The sequence below is a fragment of the Cheilinus undulatus genome, linkage group 19 (genome assembly GCF_018320785.1).
Source record: "Cheilinus undulatus linkage group 19, ASM1832078v1, whole genome shotgun sequence".
Lineage (NCBI taxonomy): Eukaryota > Metazoa > Chordata > Actinopteri > Labriformes > Labridae > Cheilinus > Cheilinus undulatus.
In genome coordinates, this window is record NC_054883.1 from 34,991,211 (window position 1) to 35,013,165 (window position 21,955).

The window sequence follows — 21,955 nt, forward strand, 5'->3', positions numbered from 1 at the left end:
CCATATCAAGAACAATGTTCCCAGAACACCCTCCTTGGGTAGCTTACTGGGTTACATTGCTGACTTCGGTATGGGAGATCAGTGGGTCAAACCCCAGTCAGTGCATGGTCAATATCCAGCTTGGGACCTTGAGAAAGGTCCTTAACTCCTGGAACACCTGGACCACCTGTCAGATGTAAGTCGCTTTGGATAAAAGCGTCTGCTAAATAACATAATATCCCCCTTAACAAGAATCAGAACACTCTACCCCCTAGACATAAATTTTAACATATGGGTTTGTGTTAGGGTAAGTGGCAGGGCCAAGGGTTATTAGAATGCTAGATTTATGAAAACTGTATCCATCCGAAAGGCCGTGCACCTCCATTACAATAACAGTAATGGGTTAGGATTAAGTTTAACGCTATGGGCATCGGTTATAATATTGATATTAAGCCAAAAAAAAAATATTGTCATCGAGATGCTACATTTGTGAATTGGATACAATTATAGTTAAAATAAAAAAATATATAGATGCCTGTTCTAAGTACAAGAGGAAACCTGAATTTTTTCAAAGCTTTTGCACCTTTTAGTACTATCAACCACTGGAATGAGACGACTGTGATATGAAACACACATGGTAGTGTGATCTGTCTTTGAGTTTGATGTGGGTTGTCAGTATTTTTGTTTAGGTATTTGGGTATCCTGAGTTTCTACTGACCTACAAAATGTGTATCAAACTACCAAAACTTCTGATTGTAGTTTGAGTGTGTATGAAATATACAGAATCTCTAGTCCTAGATCTCCACCCAAAGCCATAGAAAAAAACTGCACTCAGGGATAAAGGTGCAGGATGATTTGCATTTAAAGATATGCAAACCAAAAGCAGAGAAAGTGTGTCCATAGCTGGTTAATACAGGGCCAAAACCTCTTTCAGTGCTTGGTCTCTTACCCCCTGCATTATAATGTGTATATATTTCCAAATTGTCAGCTGGTTAACAAGTGTGTATAGTCTTACAGAATGAGAAGATGTTGTCATGTTGGCTAGCACTAATTGTAAACAATCTAATTAACAAGGATAAGAACAGTAAAAGCTTGTTAGTGGTTCTTATTTGCATATTAATGGTAACGTCAGCTGTTAATTCAGCCTAAAGTGATAGTTTGGTGTTTGGGGAAAACATCAAGACAAATAGTTCATCATGAGCTGACAAGGAATAAAGCCCAGTGTCCCTCATGTTTGGTTTGCAGTTCAGCCTCAGTAGGCATCGAAACTCTGAAGAAAATCATGTTATGTATATATTACTGAGTCTAATTGTGGCTGAAACTTTGATTTATGCAGCGCCATGGAGAAACTCCCTTTTATTCCACTAGACAGGGGAGGCAAATGCACTTAGTCGTGTTTGAAATTTATGTGAAAGCTATAGATACTAGTTGTTCAACAGGTTCGGATTATTATTAGAAAATATAGTCAACATAAACACTTATTTATGAATACATAATGAGCTACTCATCCTGTAGTAGTTAAAATTAGCCCTGTGTTTTCCAGATGCAACATGAAAGTGATTATTTCATGAAATTGCATCACTTTAATCTAATAACATTATATTTTTTTCATTTTTAAATGGGTCGTTCAGCACAGTATGGGTGTTTCCTTCCAGGACAATTTTTTTAAAAGTTAAGTGTGTGTTTTTTTACTTGAAATAAAAGTGTGAATGCAGGACTGGTTTGCAGTATTTCTCAGCTGTAGCACTGCTTCATCTTTAATGATGACTACCAGCTGCTGCGGCTCAGATTCACTATCTATATTCTGACTAATCTTTTGTCTCTGTTTGGATACGACAGAGTGCTTTCTGGGAAGTTATGGCTTGGGTCATCACACTTCCTGAAAGCTCTGATAAAGTCAGGACTTTAATATTTGTTTTGGAGCAAAGTTAGACCACAAAACCTGAGAAACTGAAGAGTCAGTGTCACTGTTTATCTCTGAAGAGGCACAGCATTGGGGATTTCAGCTGTGGAGAAATGACAGCAGATAAAGGCGAGCGGTAAGACTGTTATGTGTTTGTAAAGTAGAGATGCTCTGCCTGAATAGGAATCAATGACTATCTGCTTATTTTAATCTAAAAATACATGATTGGTTGCTCACACTTGTATGCATGTTATGTTTGTCAGCTGAGCGCAGGATTTTCTGGGCCCCTGACAAACCCAGAGAATGGGCCCTCCCCAGTCTGATTCATTCATGATATCAAATCATGTATGTTTGATTAGTTATGTTGGTGTTAGCACTCATCAAGCTAACACTTGCTTCACCATGGTGCTGAAAAGTGTCAATCTGTTGTTGGATTGTGATGTTGAAATTATTTACTCATGCTAATTTTTAAAAACTTTTTAAAAACATTCTCAAAAATCTTACTGCTCATTTCTTTTCCTTTTTTTCACTTTATGCTGTTTTTGCCAATCGTCATCCATTTTTCAACATTTTCCAATCATTTAGCCCCTTTAAACATTTTGGGTGTCATATTTTGGACACTTTTAACCCATTTCTGACAATTTCAACCTCTTTTAAACCATCCATTTCGCCCCTATATGAATTGGTGTAACCCATTTTTACCACTTTTAACCCTTTTTACTACTTTATCAAGGCATTTTTGCAACTTTATTGACACTTTATCAAAGTTTTCCCACTTGTTTTATGCATTTTTACAAATGTTCATCCATTTTAACACTTTTCAACCACTTTCACTATTGTCCATCCATTTTGCATGTTTTGGCATTTTTTCACAACACATTTGGCCATTTTAAATAAATTTTTGCAACTTTTTACCCTCTATTAATCATTTTCCACCCATTTTGCCTTGTTTAGCATTTTTGTAACCCATTTTTGCCACTTTTAATCTATGTTTGCTAGTTAATCAGGACATTTTGCGGATTGTTACTTTTATCCACTGTTTTTGCCCACTTTTGAAAATGTTACAAACATATATCCATTTTTTATCAGTTTTTAACCACTTTTCACCATTTTCCACCCCTTTTACTCCATAAGGTATTTTACATGGTACATTTTGGCCACTTTGAACCCATTTTTGAAACTTTTTTAATCTCTTTTAACCATTGTCCACCCATTTTGTCCCTTAATACATTTTCAAAACCAATTTTTACCTCTTTATCTGATCATTTTCACAACTTTTATCCAACTTCCATACAATTTTTGCAACTTTTTTGACCATTTTTGCCACTTTGCACCCAATTTTGCCACTTTTGACCCATGTTCCACCCATTTTGCCCCTTTTTGGCAGTTTTTCCACAACTCATTGTTTCCCCTTTATCCTATTTTTGCCTCTTTTAATCTCTTTTCAACACTTTTTTTCCCTTAAAGTTGTCTCTGTTCTACTTTACTTTCTGACATCTGACATTTATGTACATCATGGCTTAGCTACATAGACTGCCATTACTTTTCCATCCACATTGTTATCATTATCTACAAAGGTAATTCTGTTTCAAGAAAAGGGGTTTATATTTAGAAAAAGGCTTTAACATGACTGTAGCATAAATAAACGTATTTTTTGTTGCTTTGATAAGAGTGATTATTATTCATGTTAAAATAAAATATGAGCAGATTAACTTTACACTTGACAATGATTTTGCTGACCTCCATGGGCCCCCCATTTGGCTTTGCCCCAGAAAGCCCTTGCCCCCCACCCATCCACCCACCACGTGGCGTTGGATGCATCCACCAAGAACTGAGAGAGCACCACATGTGCCGGGGTAAACTCAACTCTCAGTTCAACTCTCACCCATGAAAAAGTTGGACAACTTTTAACTTTTATTTTAGTTTTATCACCTCCTTTTCCTTGTCGATCTCATCCACAGTGACTTAAACTACGTCTGCTGAAAGAGTGGTGTCTGCTTTTATAACTCGATCAATGTGTCTTAATGCCACAAAGAGACAAAAACAAACTGTCTAGTCTGATGTTTTAAATTGTCTCAATGGTACAATCAGACTGTTTCTGATGATATAAGTTTATATATAGACAGTGCTGCTGCTGTTTTTCCATCAACACTCTTTTCTCTCTCTACATTGCCTTATGAAACACAATAAAAAAAATCATCTTTTGCATCAAAAGAGATCAATTTTCTTGCACAGTAGTTAAAGAAATTGATATATGAGTCTCACTCTTTTGCAAAAAAAAAAAAAAATCATATTTCCTGCATTGAAATTCATCCATTATTCCCTTAAAATGGGAAAAGGCACAGAACATATCAGCCTGTGTGCAGCATTTTGGTAAGTCTAAGGGATTTTTTGTAATATAAAGTCCATTAGGTTTAATTGGATATTTGCAGTGTTTAGCTAATTGAAATGCTAGTAACTGAATAATACCTTTATAATTGTGGTATTCAATTCACTAAATTTGCAAATGCAATTCATGATTTGTGTGCAAGTCACTTGTCCATACTTAGATACTTGTTGCACTGCTCTTTAGGAGGTTTTTGTACTGCTATGTTGGACACAGGAAGTAAAAGCATGGTGTTGACTGGATAAGGATGACTTTGAGCTGCTTTTATCAGGTTATACTGCAACCTGTAGGAGGTCCATGTACAATGCAAAGCTAAGTTAACTTAGCCAGCTGCTACATAAACACGGAATATGATCAGAATTGGTTTCAGCTGATCTCACACATAGATGGTTGATATCAGCAGCTAACAAGCATGATCAGAGCATCCCTATTATAGAGTTTACTAAAGTTGAAACTTCTCTTCCTCTACTAACTGGTGATTCAGAAAAAGAATCTATTCAGGGAGTTGTGTACCTGTCTACTATGTGATCTTGCACAGAGAGGTTAACACGTCTAACAGTTACCACATAAATATAGCTCCTCTGTCTTAAGCCTTCATCATGATCCTCATCTTGTGTCTTCGGTCCGCTAATTACATCCTGATTTAGAGGCAAAGTATTGTATTTAATGAAACCATGGCTACCACTTCATGTTCGGTGTTACTTACCTGATTGGCTTTAGCATTCTCACACACAAATGTCTCGTAATTGGTGGCAAACGTCGGCGCGTTGTCGTTGACATCCAGCACTCTGACGTAAACGGGCACACGGCTGATCTGTCGCGGGTTATCTAGGAGACACAAAGATGCACACGGGTAATTTAAGACTTAGAATAGCATAATGTGTGAAGTGTTTCCATGCAAACTGTGAGGTTGGGCATAAGTCTAATTAAGATGTTTGTATCAGCTTACACAAAGGCAGAAATGGTGAATGACACGCAAAAAATATATAACATCAGGAAAAAAATTACGGTGCTTTTTATCCTTTTAATTGCAGCAAAGCTACAAAAAGTTTTCTTTAAAAGGACAAATTCCTAAAAAAGTAGGTGGATTACAAGACTGAGATGTTTTTTATAGCCTGTGCAGTATAAATGAAAGGATAAATTCAGTTTAAAGTACTGTAGAATATCTGCAGCACTGATTTCATCATTTTAGGTATTTACCAATCTTCTACTCTGAGCCTCTGCATATTTCTTTTGCATATTTGCCCTTGAGCTTCTGCAGACTTTAATTATAAAGTTGTCCATTTACTGTACATTGCAGTCCTGATTTTTGATACTTCACGAGCCTCTTTGTCCTCTTTCATGTCAGTGTAATGTATTTATTGAGAAAATGAAAATGTTCTCTGTTTCTTGAACTAAAAAGATATATTTATCTGTTAAGCCCTTTTGTCGACTCTGACTGGTCCACTCACCAACCAATCAGAGAGCCCCCTCTCATAGCAGCCAATGTTGAGCTACTTAAACACTAACAAACATGCTCCTGGGCCAAGTCTGCTTCAGTGCAGTTAAAAAAAGGTGCTCTGGATGACTCAATAAATCCACATCATAATCCAGATGCACACTTTTTTTTTAGCTTTTGAACATGTTTATTTTGGGTGCTTCAGATAAGACATCAGAGAATTCTTAGTTGCTTTTTTGTTTGGTTTGGTTTTCCTCTATTTTGCGTTGTGTTTAATACACCACAGGCTGTACCAACTATTACAGTTAGCTCTAAATAACAATACAAAACAACCCGGAAAACCTAGAATTCAACATCCGGGACTTTATGTTCCTTTTTGACCAATGGACTGGACCTGTACTAAATCCTGTAGTGGACAGCTATTCAAAAAACGTTTTCTTACACATACACGGGTTTTATTGGCATAGTTGCACATCAGCCACTACAGTAGACACTAGTGCATCATCCTACACACTGACTCTCAGTGGCAAGCCATTGTATGTGTATTTATTTCCTCTTGAAACCAAGATGGCCGACAGCCAGTCAGGTATGCCAAATTCCTCCGTAACCAGTCATCACCCTTTTTAACCACTTTTCACCATTTACCACTCTTTTAGCCTCTGTAGATATTTTCGGTATCATATTTTGGCCACTTTTAACCCATTTTTGACAGTTTTAAACCTCTTTTAACCATTTTCCATCCATTTCGCCCATTTAATTTTTTATATCCATTTTCACAACTTTTAACCTTTTTTTAACTACTTTATCAGGACATTTTTGCAACTTCATTGACACTTTATCCAAGTTTTGCCACTATTTTGCAAATGTTCATCCATTTTTTTACATTTTTCAAACACTTTCACTATTGTCCACCCACTTTGCCTCTTAAGGCGTGTTTTCATAAAACATTTTGGCCACTTTTAACCCATTTTTGACAATTTTTACCCTCTATTAATCATTTTCTACCCATTTTGCCTTATAATGCATTTTTTAACCATTTTCATGGCCATCTCCATAAAGTTTTCATGGCTTTTAGACAGCCTGTGAGAACAGCCTGATCTTTAATCGATGACCTTCTGCAGCTTACTCTCCTTGCGGAGTGTATCAAAGATTGTCCTCTGGACAATAGTCAGGGAAAGAGTCTTCTCCATGATTGTGGTTGTGTGTACAGAACCAGAATGAGAGAATGAAGACTCAGGAAACCTTTGCAAATCTGACTTTTCCACAATATTCCTATATTTTGAGATAGTGGATTTAAGATTTTTGTGAGCTATAAGATTTAATCATCAAGATTAAAACAAAAAAGTCTTGCAATATTTCACATTGTATGAGATGAATCTACAATAGTGGTTCTCAATATTACTCATACATAATTACTACAACTACACAATAACTAAAGATCAGTCACATGATTTGTGGTTATTGGTGTTATTCATATGTGGCTGTTCTGGGAAGGAGGAGCTGGGTTGGAGGAGGGTTGTAAAAGTGGCTTGCAGAAGGAGCACCAAAAAACATAGCCAGGTTAGAGCCAATAGCATGCTTAAAAGCTAATCAGCTGATCTCAATTATGTAGCAGAACTGGGCTCTGTTTGATGTTTTAAATAGGCAATTCTGTATAGAACATCAGTGCCACCCAACCTTTTTTCCTTAGTCATAATCAAACCAATATTTTCAGTTTGGTTTCTTGTAAATTTTTGCCTTTGCAGTGTAAATTTATATTTTTAAAAACATGAATGTCATGAATGTTTCAATGCAAAATGTATGACTTTCTTAACATGGAAATTTTAAAATTTTTTTTTCATTTTTTTTCATTTTTATAAATTCTGAATTTCTGAGTTTGCTTTCTTGTAAATATACAAATTTATAATCTCAAAAATGTCATTTCCCCCCAAAAATTTGCCTTCTTTTTGCTAAAAAAATGAACAGATCCTTTCTTTTTCTTCCTTTAAAGTTGGTCCTACTACGCTTTGTATATTATATTTCTAATCATGATTCTTCTTTCAAAAGAATACACGTCTAATTTTTATAAAGTCAGAACAGTCAGGACCCTCCCTAGGGGCCCAGACCCCAGGTTTGGAACCTCCGTTCTACATGATCATATTTTTGTTATTTGACATGATGTTGAATAATCAAATCTAAAATGCGGCATGTACTGAGTGATGATGTGGCTGATTAGGGACAGCAGGGACAGGGCGTGTACTACCCTCCTCTCAAGCCTTTCTTTTCTAAAGACATTTTTCAACATTCCAGGGTAGATGCTCCTCAGCTGAAACTCTAGGGCCTAGTCACTATTTATTTTTACAGCCAAAATTCAAGATATTATTCCTTCAGGTGTTTAATGACACAAAAGTAACCTTGAAATAGAATTAAAAAAGATAAACAGAAGCAAAATAAGTTGGTTTGTTAAAAATTAGATCAGTTATTCTGAAAAAAGGGAAACTCAGCATCAGATTGTTTAGGGCAGCGAGCTCAATTTACTCTCATGGACATCAGGGACACAAAAAAGAGTAGACCTAAGACTGAGCTGATCACATTTAATATAGCAGCATATCTTTATGATATTGCTACCAATAATGGATTTAAAGCAGATAAAGTGCTGCTCCTCTATGCAGAGGGCCATGTTCGGAGTCTTTTTGATGTATCCGATGCTACCCAGGAGTCTGAGTCAAACCCAGCACTGACTGTTCTTGTGCCCCCAAACCTTTTTCTAAATCCAACAAACAACATTCAGAGGTACATTTCAATTTTTAAAAAGTACAATTTGGCCTCTAGAATAAGAGAGTGTTTGCTTCCTGTCCTGCTGGACTCACTGAACTCTGTCGCGATGACCGAGATGTTGTGCCATGGGTTCTCTTCTCTGTCCAGATCCCTGAGGATGAACACCGACCCGTTGCCTGCATGGATGTTGAACACTCTGTCCATGTCTGTGCGCCGATCAATCGTGTACCTGCATGGAGCACACACAGGCACAGCATTAGAGAGGTGTGTGGAGGTGGGTTGTGTTTCCCAGGTGGAGGTGCAGGGTACAGTCATTTTTAGACAGCTTCTCAAGTGTGCAGCAGAGAAATTTGAACATTTACTTGTGGCATTGTGAGCAGTTTGAGGGATTCCAGGAGGTTGGAGGTACTCAAAACAAGTCAGACTAAACATGATGGACGTTGCTGCACTCTGCTATTATGTCCTTTCTTTGGCTTTTCATACCACACAAAATTGCATTAAGAAAAAACATGAAATTTAGCATCAATCAAGTGAAAAGGTTTGCCCTGGGAAGGAAAGGTGTGTGTTGTTAAAGCAAATACAAATTGGTTTTTAGCTGCACAAAAACAGATGTTAATAAGAGCAAATAAACAGCGCTTGAGCCATTTCTTTTTAAAAAGCTAGCTTTACACAAACCCTAAAGAAATTCTCAATTACCCTTTGTGGTATCTAACTGTGCAGAAAGTTCAGGTGTAGGTGTCCAAGGTGGGACACATCCACCTCTGAAACATCTGCCGCTGCAAAAATACGACACAGTGAAGAGGAATGCTGCAGAACAGAAGCCGAAAAATACTACTCCAAGTGTCTTTTCACAGAAACATTGGTTTTGCACTGTAGTTATCCAACTTCTAAACAAAAGCACAGTACGCTGCTGTCACTCTCACACTGACTGACAGCTCTTTTACTGAATTTCCCAACTGTTTCAGGAAAAAAAACTCCTTTTAAACAATGCAGCACTCAAAAAGCAGGAGGTAATATTCTTCAGCTGGCTCAGGCTTTTCTTGCAGCTTTGACACAAGATGTGAATGAACAAGAACAATACATTAAAATACATTAAGTAAGCCTTGTTAATCCTGCACGTGCATCCATGCTACGCGGTAACAATACTGCTTCAGTGATGACCTGATATCATATTTGTCACCCCTTTGTGTTCTTCTTGGTCAGCAGAGGTTTTGGCTTTGGAGCTCTCCCATGATGCTATTTTTGCCCAGTCTCTTTCTTATGGTTGAACACTGACCTTAACTGAGTCAAGTGAGGCCTGCAGGTCTTTAGATGATGTTCTGGGTTCTTTCGGGACCTCCTGAATAAGTTGTCAGTGTGCACTTAGAGTAATTTTAGTAGGCCAGCCACTCCTGGGAAGGTTCACCACTGTTCCAAGTTTTCTCCATTTGTGGGTAATTGCTCTCACTTTGATACTAATACATTGTGCTGGATTTGTAGCATCACTGCTAGCATCCTGACCAACGGTTACTTTATTAACCTTTCCCCTAGAGCTGAAAGTGCATGTGTCAAACTGTTATTGGGTTCTAATATTGAAATGATTTGTTTGTGCTAATTTTTAACCACTTTTAATCACTTTTTCTGCCCATTTCTACCTTTTTTTTTGCCACTCTGAACCTAATTGTGCCACTTTAATCCCATTTCAACACCCTTACCACCCATTCTGGACATTTTGAAGCCATTTTTGCCACTTTTAAACCATTTCCACTCCCTTCTCTGCCTGTTTCTTACCCATTTTTGCCCCTTTCTACCTATTTTTTCTTTGTTGATCCATATTTGCCAGTATCAACCCCTTATCAGCATTTTTTATGCCAATTTTTTGCCAATTTTAACCAAATTTTGCTGTTTGTTATGTTCATTTTTGCCACTCTAAACCCATTTTTACCACTTGTAACCCCTTTCACTTTTTTTTTTTTTTTTTTGCCAGTTTTAGTCACTTTCTGCCAATTTTTGCCTCTCTTAACACTTTTTTTTTTTTTTTTTTTTTTTGGCACTTTTAACCCATTTTGATGTTATTTTAAGAAAAGGAGTTTACAGTTTTAAGCAGGTTGTAATTGTTGCTTATATACGAGGGGTTATTATTCAGGCTAAAATAAAATTACATATGGTTATCACAGCTTAACTTCCCAGTGGATCATGATTTGCTGATCTCCATGGGCCCCCGGCTTGGCTGGGCCCCAGAAAGCTCTCCCCTTTACCCCCCCTTATGGGTGGCCTTTATCATGGTTAATTCATGGTTTAATATGGGAGACAATTATGCTTTCACATAGGGCCAGATAGATTTGATAACTTTCCTTAATACATGAAAATCATCATTTAAAAACTGCATTCTGCATTCATTCAGGTTACCCACAATTTTAAAGGTTATTCTGTATTTGTAGTGACTATCTAATCAGATGCTGTCAGTCTGTGAACTCAAACACCTCTGCATATAAACCCAAACGCCCTGCATGACCAGACACAAGCCCGGTGAAGTCTATTGGTAGTGATGTGGGTGAACTGACCCTTTAACATGTGTAGTATAGCGTGTTCTGCGGTGCTAACAGTGCTGAATAGTCTGTCCTGTGGTGTTGACAGATTTATGTAAGTGTTTGTGGAGCCACGCACACACACACACAAACGAGCCAACAGGTTATCCAGTCGTGTTGTTTTTCTCTGCCTCCCAGACTCCTGTGATACATCAGTGTGATTAATGGAGTAGCAGGCATCAGGAGGGCTGGCGTTAGAGAGGAGGAGACCCCCGAGGGGAGACTATGAACCGGGGCTTTCAATGCACCGCCGCACTGCTCTCTCCTCTCTCCGCTGATCCTTCCTCCCCCTTCCCCTACCCCCCTCTGGCCCCTCCCTGCTGCTGCTGCTGCTGCATCAACCATTTTAGTGTCTTTATCTAAACACTCCCTCCCTCTCCTCGCCTCGCCTCTCCGCTCCCACCACCTCGCCGGCCCCGACAGTAACTCTAACCTCGTTAAATCCGCGTCGGTCGTGGGCTTTACTAATTGCTTTTCTAATATTCCCAATAATTCAGCCGGCTGGGCCTAACCCTTCCCCTGATTAATGGCGGAGAGATAACAGTGCATCTCGTCCTGACCGGGCATCCAAAGTGCTGCACTCAGCAGGCAGGCAGCTGGCAGGACGGGGAGGCCGTGCAGAAGGACGTGGAGGGTTACAGAAATGTTAGTGATCAGCGGGTTGGGACATATATCCTCTTTCCTTCCTGCACAAGCTAAACGAGCGGCAGGACTACCACAGAGGTTTTAGGAGACATTTTTCAAGAACAAGACTCAGAGGGCCTCTTGTTAAAGTACTGATCAGGGAATTTGAAGGTTAGACAAAGTCTAAGTTAAACTCCACTATGTTAAGACTTTCGTTTTTATGCAAGGCTGACAATTAGCCTTTTTTAAATCTCTCAGTCTTATCTCAAGGTCAGCTTGGTGGCTTTATATCTTCATTGACACATATCCAGTTATCATTTTAGAGTCTGTGAGATTTTATAGAGGAAATTGTGCTTAAAACGTGCAATAACTGTAATGGCAGGGGGGTGAGTCCAGTAGTTTAGAGGTTTATGACAAAATGAGGCAACTTTCCACTTAATTTATTGCCTCAGTAAGCATTTTATTATTGAATTTATAATCTCAATGCAGGTATCTAGGGTTGTGGATTGTTAATTTTGGCACTATCACGACTTCATGAAGATTCAAGTCAGCCTGGATCTCACTAGCAATACTTTTTTTAGTATGTGGCTAAAAGACAAGAGGTAGGAGCATGCATCAGTCTGCACAGTTGACTTGTAGAAGTCAATATTAAGGGCATAATGTGGTTTAGGAATTTCTTTATTGAGCACTTATCCTGTATTTATTTTGTTAGGAGCAGAACTTGCAGTGAAGTGTTGGTAGTTTTACATGCTTTTAAAGCTGCAGTAAGTAATTTATTTTTAGTGTCGTACGCCCACAAAAACAACACAACCCGTTAGGGTCTTGTTATTGAAGCCATCTAAAAGAATAACACACTTGTGCAATGCCGCCTCGCGCTGCACTCTCACTTGAGGAAAACCAGCAAGGGACAATGCTCCAGCCAATGAGGAGGCTAGTACTCGCAGCCAATCATGGCTTAGGACAGAGGGAGCGTTCCTATTGGTTGCTGTAGTAGGTGCGCAGGAGTTACCTGTGGGGTTCTGGCCTATGTAGAATTTGTTCATGCTGAGTCTCACCTGTAATTCAGCCATTGATTCAAGTGGAAAAGCAGAGCAAAATCACTCCACAAGAGCTTTGCCACCATGAGTATTCAATTCAGTGGATGTGTAAATTCGCGAGGAGGTATGTGAGGAGAGGGGCGGAGCTACGGAGCCCAAACACAGAGAAGAACAGGAAGGGAAGGGGAGTAGAGTTGATTCTACACGGTTCTCACTGAATGTTACATACTCAAGCTTTAAGTAGAGCAGAATGACGGCTGCAGCAGCAGACAAGACAATGCCTGTTTCAGAGTGGGTGCGTGTTTGCTACGTAACGGTTGCAGCACGTGTCCTCCCCAGGCTTTCATTTCAGGTGCATGTGTACTGCATGTTAGCTGCGTCTCCCTGCTGTCACAGCCCGATCTTTCTCTACAAGTTTTCACCCAATAAATCTCCCTACAAGTGGCTTCATTTACGCTTCATTGAGCCAGGAAAAAATCAGGATAAAAGCATCCTGTATAATCAGGTGAGTTTGTTCCTGTTAATGCTAAACTAGGCTTTTACTTTGAAAAGCACAAGTTGAGGTATAACCCTAAGTTGTTTAGGTTCCCTGTGACATATTCTACAGAAAGCTCCATTTACAGTTGAAATTAAGAGAAAATCCTTATTAGCCAGACACATTTTAGCTAACATGAGTGTCCTTAAGAAACACACCATTGGATTCTGATGTGGATATACATATCTGCATAAAAAAGAGTATACACGTCTGTCTATTTATGATTTTACCTTCTACTTTTGCTGAAAGATTCATGCAGGAAAATTTCAATGACAATTTTGTCTTCCTACAATTATAAAAACAAGATATCATCTTGTATTGTAGTATTTCTAAACAATGACTTCTTATCTATCCTCTAGCTTTACAGTCAGGCTAAACTATTAAAAAGTTTCCTGTGTTTTTCCATAGGTCTGTCCTTGGCATGACTGGAAACAGCACTTACAATATCACAGTACTAAAACGCTTCATTAAAACCAGGACTAATAAAATTCTTTAAGAGTTGGCAGCTTTTTAAAGTCGGACAGAGCAGCAGGAACATTGTGTGATAGCTTTCAGGCTCATGTAAAACTATTTTTACTACACCTTGAATACTGGTTAGGTTTTAGGGGCCTGGACATCACTAATAAGATGGCTGTGACATTGGCTAAGTAGTCCAACAAGAAGCAGGCCTTTATGATCCCGTATACTGTTTGCTCATGTATACAGTAAACACATCCTTGTTTACTGAGTCTTTGTGGACACATCCATGCCTAAACGTGCACACGTCAGAGCCGGTTTGTGCAGAGCGTTGTGAGCTAATAAAGATAACCGTCTCTGTGACTCTCTCATGCCAGCCAGCCCCCGAGGCTTCCCACTCCTCCTCCTCCTCCTCCTCCTGCTGCTGCTGCTGCTGCTGCAGCACGGCGCGGCTTTAAATGCCACAGGGTAGCTACCTCCTTGATGATGGGCGATAAAAGAGAATGATATCATATTTGACACCTGCAATAAAGTGGTGGAACTTCAACCTTGAGAGCCAACTCCCTCAGTGCATCATAAAAATGAAAAAGACTTTGAGACAGAGTGGAAGGTGCAGGCTCACACCCTGCTGCCATTACCTCCATTTAATAGAATACGTGCATAATTTTGTGTCTTCATGAACTAAGCTGAACTTTAGTCACATTTTAGTGTTCAGAAGTGTTTAGTATGCCTAATAGGACGGTGTGCCTCTCCACCCAGGCTTCATTTCATATTTTAATGCTGTGTTTATGTGTTTGGTGACTGAAATTGAAGGACAGAGATCCACTTTGGAGTTTTTATGTTGAATTTTAATGTTTTCACTTTTTATTTTGCTCTAAAGGTGCAATGCATAGTCTTTTTGCATTGTCTGTATTGAATATAGATATATCTTTGTATATTTGTCACACTTAAATGTTTCAGATCATCCAACAGTGTAATGTTAGACAAAGATAACCTGAGTAAACCTTCCTGGTCCTGTGTGAAAATGCCCCTAAACCTAATAATTGGTTGTTCCACTCTTGGTGCAACAACTGCAAGCAAGCACTTTTTATAGCTGGCAATGATTCTTTTGCATCACTATGGAAGAATTTTGGCCCACTCTTCTATGCAGAATTTTTTTTATTCAGTCATATTGGAAGGTTTTGCATTAACAGCCTGTTTAAGGTCATACCACAGCATCTATTTAAGTTCAGACTTTAACTAGGCCAATCCAAAACTTCCTTTTTTTTTTTTTTTTTTTTTTTTAAGCCATTCAGACATGGCCGTTTTTTGCTATACGTGGACTATGCAAATGCATAGGGCCCCACAAGCCAATGGGAGGCCCTAAAGCTGAATGTTCGGCCTCATCTGAGGAGAATTAAGATTACCTGTCTTTATCCCTTGCTGTATATTCTTAAAAATGAAAGTAGGATATCAGAATAAAATAAGCCGCAATGATAAGCTGTTGCCAGTGTTTTTGACATAAAATAAAGTCAAAATTGTTGAACTCTACTGTCACGCAGTGAGTGAGGTTGGCCAACAGGTAAGATGGGAACGACTGGGTCAGTGCATTTTCTGGCAGATCCATTTCCTGTTTGAAACCAACAAAAAAAAAAAAAAAAAAAAAAGAAAAAAAAAAAGAAAAGAAAAATGGCCCGTGTTCTTGTTTTTCACAAAGAAATGTTTGTTATTTGTCCTCAGCTAGCCTCAGATAAATGCTTGTTAGTGAGTGACATAATTTGTTTTCTTGCTTTTAAAGTATACAGTTTTTAAAACACACCCAATATGTGTTTTATTTGTTGACATATATAGGATTTTTGTTTTCCTTGGTCTTTTGCTTGACTGGCTCAACTTAAGATGTGTCATTTTAATAGGAGAGGTTATCATGCATATCATGCATGCATGCATCATAAGCATGTTTGTGGACAATCTACTGGATTAGGAATTTCTCCATCGTAGTTTGGCAAATAGGGGCCCCCAAACAGCATTTTGCATAGGGCCCCCCACAAAGCTAGAAACGGCCCTGCATTCAGAGATGGACTTTCTGGTGTTTTTCCGATCACTGTCCTGAGCCATAACCCAAGTGTGCTTGAGCTTGAGGTCATAAACTGATGACTGGACATTCTCCTTCTGGACTATCTGGCGGAGAGCAAAATTCACAGCCCATCAATTACACAGAGTGGTCCTAAAAATAAGTGAAAAAAATGGATTGAAGCGCAAAAATAGGTTATTAGGGAAAAAAATGTGTTAAACGGGGCAAAAAAGTGGAAAAATTGGCAAAAAGATAAAAAAAATTGGTGAATTTGGCAAAAAGTCCACATAAGTGGCAAAAATGGCCTAAAAATAGGCAAAATAGTGCAAAAAATGGCAAGTGGCAAAATCTACAAAAAAAGGCAAAAAGCAGCGAAAAAGGACCAAACAAGTGGCCAAAATGGGTTGAAAAAAGAAGCATTACAAATAAATATTTCCAACATCAGGTCTTAAAGCAGCAAAGCAGCCCCAGACCATCACACTACCACTACCATGTTTGACTGCTGGTCTGATGTTCTTTTGATGAAATCCTGTATTAGCTTTATTCAAGGTGGAGGCACACCAAGTTCAATTCAAAAGAATTCAACTTGTGTCTTATCAGTCCACAGAATATTTCTCCATAAGTCTTGGGAATCATCAGGATGTTTTAGTCAAATGTGAGCCTTTGTGTTCTTTTTGGTCAGCACTGTTCCAATTTTGCCCTCATTGTGGGTAATGGCTCTCACTGTGGTTTGCTATAGTCCAAGAGCCTTAGAAATGTCTTTGTAACCCTTTCCAGACAGATAGATGTCTGTGATCGTGTTTCTCTTCTGTTCTTGAATTTCTTTAGATGGCGCTATGATGTGTTGCTTTTTGAGATCTTGTAGCCTACTTGCCTTTGTCAGACACGTTCTAATTTAAGGGATTTCTTGATTCAACAGGGTTGGCTGTGATCAGGCCTGGGTGTGGCTAATGAAATTGAACTCAACCCTCAAAAAATGTGGTTAATCACAGTTCAGTCAGAAACACTCTCACCAAACATCCATTTTAATGAAATCATCATTTAGAAACTGCATTTTGTATTTACTTGGGTTATCAATCTGTAAAATGATAAAAATAAAATAAACATTTCAGTTCCAAAAAATTAAAATTTTCTGGCTATAATTTGTTTTTTCGGGTTTTAATGGGTTAAAATGTGTTTCAAGTGAAAAAATATGCAAAAAGAAAAGAAATTGGGAAGGGGGAATATACTTTTTAACAACACTGTATATATTATTGTTTACTGCAGATATTTTTTAGCAGTGTTTAACAGACAAAACTTCTTTTATCACTGCTGATAAAAGAAACCGTGGTTGTTCTCCTTTATTCATTCAGTATTTGTTTTTTTTTTATTTACTGTGTGTTTGTATTTTGTTTTATTTGCTTTGCTGTCCTATTTTAAACCCCATGTATGACAAAGTTTTAACTGAAAATAATTCATAATGACATTTAATTTCAAACAAGCCCACAATTAGGCCGTGCTACCACAGGATGATAATGTTATTTTGAATAAATGAAGAGGATTTAATTGAAAAAATTAAACATTTTAATCTAAGAGATTAAAATTTAAAGTGAAGGTCTACTCTGTAGCTTCTTGAACAGCTTTAGGGCATTTTCACACCAATAGCTCCTCTTCTCTGTTCTGAATCATGGACCAATTTGTTTCATTTTTGCATGATTACTTCAAGTTTTGTTTGGTTCACAAAGAAGCATTGCAAATGGGCAAAAATGTGTGCAGCCCCTCTTGTAGGTTTGAGCGACTTACATGAAATTCAGTACACTTATGTAGCATTTCAAGACACACAATTCACAGAGGAGTCATCAAATGACCTACTGTATTATTATTCATATTAATAAAAGAAAGAGAAACTCATGCATAGGTTCCAGAAAGCTTAAACAAAGCAGCAGATTCCTAAAAGGTCAGTATTTGTGACTTCACTCATCAAATATATCTAAAAGTGACTTTGCTCTGTACCTCACGAGGCTGTTTTTGTCGTCAGGATCTGAAGCGCTGACGGAGCCGATGATAGTGTTCCTCGCCGCGTCCTCTTTGACCTCCATGACGTAGCTGGCTCTCTCAAACACCGGCGGCTCGTCCACGTCCTCCACAATGATCTTAATGGTGGCCTCGTCTCTGAACGGCCCCACGGAGAAGAAGCGAGGGTTGATGTGAACGTTTTCCACCTGGATGCTCAGACTGTACTGTCGCTTCCTCTCGTAGTCCAGAGGCTGAAAACACAGAGAGAGGACATGTGAGTAAAGATGTAAAACAAGCTGTAACTTTACTTATTTCTTTTTTTTCCCTGGTTTTAAAAGGAAATTCCTCTGTGACTTGTTGTTTTTCTGCTGTAATCACAGCTCTTGTCCCTTAATGCTTACTTTAAAGCGTTCATTTGTATGCAGAGACATGTTCAGCTGTTGACTTTGGGAAAACTAATATCCATTCAGAGCATCCTGCCACTTTTAATTTCAGGCCAGATTGGGATTTTATTCATTAAACTGACAATGTTTTTCAGTGCATCTTCTAATGAGCGTGTGTGAAGGGGCTCAGTGCCTCCTTCAAGGACGTCAACAACAACATTGATGGACACACGTGGTGATGAGAAGATCAGGTCTCTGTGTTGTTTTGGACATGTGACAACCTTTCATTAACTCCTGACACCTAGAAACAGGACTGATTTAGCATTATGATGCAAAACTCACACATGAAGTGCAATAAATCAGTGAAATCTGATGGTCAGTCGCACTGATTTTGAATTTCAAAACACTTTTTTCAGTCCACACTCACAATACGAAGCAAGTCTGACCAGTTTCCTGGTTTAAGAATCAGTCCAGAGAGTTGTAGTTTATTATGCTGCCTTTCATATTTCATATTTCAATGAGTGCTGCACTGCTGCTGTAGTGTGAGTTGAAACTGAGACATGTCTCAAAAAAGTTGGGATAACAAAACAAAAGGCTGTAAAAGTGGTGCTAAAGTAAAAACAGCTAGAGGAGCATTTTGCAACAAATTGGCTTAACCTCCTGAGACCTGAGGCTTTGTTAGGAGGGCATTTTAAGTTTCTCCCATTTATTTGGGATAAGTACTGTATGATAAGTTAATACATCAGCCTTGGTGTGAACAGGAATTTCTTGGAAATTTTCCTTACCAAAACCCAAATTCAATAAAATAAAATGAAATTACTTACAATTTCTCTGAAAATTCTTAAACATAATTTTAAAGTATCCCATGAAAAGTACCAAAATATTTCTTTAGATATTCCCCAAATCTTAAAATTCCAATAAAATTTTCTCCCTAAATTCCATTCACATTCATGGAAAATTGCAAGCAAATTCCCCCTTAAATTTCTTGGCAAATTCTAGAAATGTTTCAAAATGTGCTCCAAAATTCCTTAAAAATGATGGAAATATCCAAAAAAAAACCCGAATTCCCAATCCAGGTCCCCCATAATGTAGTAATAATTTCCCATATTCCCCTGAAAATGCAAAAAAAGAGAAAGTCTCTAACATATACAATGTCCTCCTACCATAAAGACTCGATAACTTCCAAGCAAATTTCCTAAAATATCCAAACATGAAATTATTCCAGCATTTCAAGCATATACCTTAAACTTGAATGGACATTATTTTGTACAATTATCTCATCAATTCTAATACCAAAAATGATTGCTATGATGTAGAGAAGCCAAAATGTCATGTCCTCATATAACAGATATAACAGGTCAGCGACATGACTGGGTGTAAAAGAAACACAGGCAGAGTCTCTCAGAAGTAAAGATGAGGAAAAGTTCACCAATCTGTGAAAAACTGTTGAAAATTTGTGGAACATTTTTCCACAATGTCAGAAAAATGTTCCTTGATGTAAAACTGTGAAGACTTTGAACATACCACCATCTACAGGACAGAATATCATCAAAATATTCATTCAAATCTTGTGCGCAAGGGGTATGGCTAAAGGTCATTTGGATGCTGGTGATCTTAGGGCCTTCAGGTAGAACTGCATTATAAACAGGCATGATTTTTTACTGCATGGACTCAGGAACAGTGCTAATTTTGGCAGCTATTTTAAATTTTAGTCTTAGTCTTTATACAAAATGTCTTTTAGTTTTAGTCAGATTTTAGTAATGTTTTAGTTATAGTCTAATTTTAATTGACGAAAACTCAAGACATTTTAGTCTAGATTTAGTCCATAAAAAGTCCTCACATTTTAGTCTTTACTTTCAGTCCAAGCATTTATTCTCTTGCCAAAATCTGGTACTAAATCATAGTAGTGTGTTCTCTGCACTCTGCAAAACCTGGGGTCCCTGCTTTCTACAGCTGAGAGGCAGAATAGCTACAGCTGCTTTGTTTTTTGACAGATTTACCACCAGTAGAGAAATATCACAGGTTTAGAATGTCCGACAAAAACTACATTACATGTTAGTCTAGTTTTAGTCATCTTGAGGAAAACTAAACTAACTTTTTGTCAATTTTAGTCATCACAGATCTACTTTTGTTACTCTTAGTCTAGTTTTTGTAATGGAAAAAGGCTGTCAATGAATACTTTTAGTCGAAAACATTAACACTGCTCAGGAACACTTCCAGAAATAATTGTCTGTCAACACTGTTGGCTGTGCCATCCACAAATGCAAGTTAAAGCTTTATTATGCAAATGAGAAGCCTTGTGTGAACACAATCCACTGCTTTCTCTGGGCCAAAGCTCTTTTAAAATGGACTGAGGCAAAATGGAAAACTGTTCTGTGGTCAGATAAGTCAAATATATTCCATTGTGAATAAAATATGGCGTTATAAGATTTGACAATCATTGCATTCTGTTTTTATTGTACAGCGCCCCAACTTTTTTGGAAGTGGGGTTGTATAATAGGCATCATAATATATGATAAGAATCAAATCCTTTACTAATTATTACAGTAGGTTGACTATCACAGCCTTTTAAAGGAAGTTGGTGGCTTCTTTCTCCCCATTTTTCACCATTGTCACCTTCACTGTCTCTTGAAAAGGCATAAAAATCCAAAATTAATCTTTGTAAATAAAAAATGGAAGAAATGAAAGAACAAGGAGCACAAATTCAAACATAGGTATCAGTGGCTCATTTCTGCCGTAGAAAAGTCTCCCTGTGGGTGCTAAACCTGATTAAAACTTTTGGATACGGTCTGAAAAATCTGTTCACTGCTCTGACGAGACAGAGTGCAGATTCGACAGGTTTTTGTTGTTATGCTTTGAATTATTTCTCCCTTTTTCTTGCATTTACAGGGCATGAAAACTAAACGTTGAATGCACAATGCACACATTCTTCTTCTGTGTTTCCTCGTCTTTCCGCAGACACAAAGACACGCCAACTTCTTGGATGTTTGTGCTTTCTAACTTGATTTCCTGATCCCCCGCCACACTGTGCGAGAGCATCAATCAAAGTCGTCTCTGGATGTTTGCTGGGTGACATCTGTTCATTTTGCTTGATTTTTTTTTCTTAAATGCTGAGATAAGTACAGCAGATTAGCATATGCAGGAGAGGAAATACTGTAGCTTGAATTTTAAGACTCTGGCGTGGCATCCGTGGAGGAAAATACTACTTTAATGCTAAAAGAAGAAGGAAAAATACTATCTAAGTTGTAAGGGTGCATCAAGGACGTTCATATTTCTACATTTGAATCTTTTCAAAAAGACGATATGAGAAATTTAAACCCACCAAGTTAAATAAATCAGAGGTGTTTTTCTGCTGAAGGCCACTTTTTATGAGCGGCACTACTTCTGCATTTATACCTCAGGTATTTATATTGAATCCTGAATAAATTAGAGTATTAAGGCATAACAGGAAAATGCGCTTTGGGAGAAACAGAGATCTCCTGGAGAATCTTATCTCGTTGGCCTTATTTGTGGTTGTTACTTCCACCATGTATTTACAGTGATATAATGTATATTTATGCCCGTCCTTTATGTTTATACATGTTTTGATTCCCAGACATTTGTTTGCTTAAAAGGCAGCTACTTGTTATTTTTCATGTACAATCCGACTGCTCTTGTTCTCTGTTTTCACATCCGATAATTTATGTTCAATGATTAGTAGGCTGATTCCTGCACTGCCGCCATTTTCTGCCATTATGCATTCAAGCGCAGGTCGTTGGTTTGTTCTCTCTTTTATGTTCCTTTTTCTGAACTTTTTTGAAGTTGCAGCCACCGAAGGTATCCACCTATTGATGGAAATAATTGGG

General features: G+C 38.0%; 1 protein-coding gene across 1 annotated transcript in view; it reads right to left on the minus strand.

The window, feature by feature from the left end:
• LOC121527108 (cadherin-10-like) overlaps nt 1-21,955 on the minus strand; it is a 142,787-nt gene that overhangs the window by 9,715 nt on the left and 111,117 nt on the right. Inside the window, exons 7-9 of the mRNA XM_041813824.1 lie at nt 17,725-17,978; nt 8,556-8,692; nt 4,975-5,096 (exon numbers count right to left, since the gene is read on the minus strand). Of these exons, the coding sequence (XP_041669758.1) occupies nt 4,975-5,096; nt 8,556-8,692; nt 17,725-17,978 (513 nt within the window). The remainder of the gene's footprint in view (nt 1-4,974; nt 5,097-8,555; nt 8,693-17,724; nt 17,979-21,955) is intronic.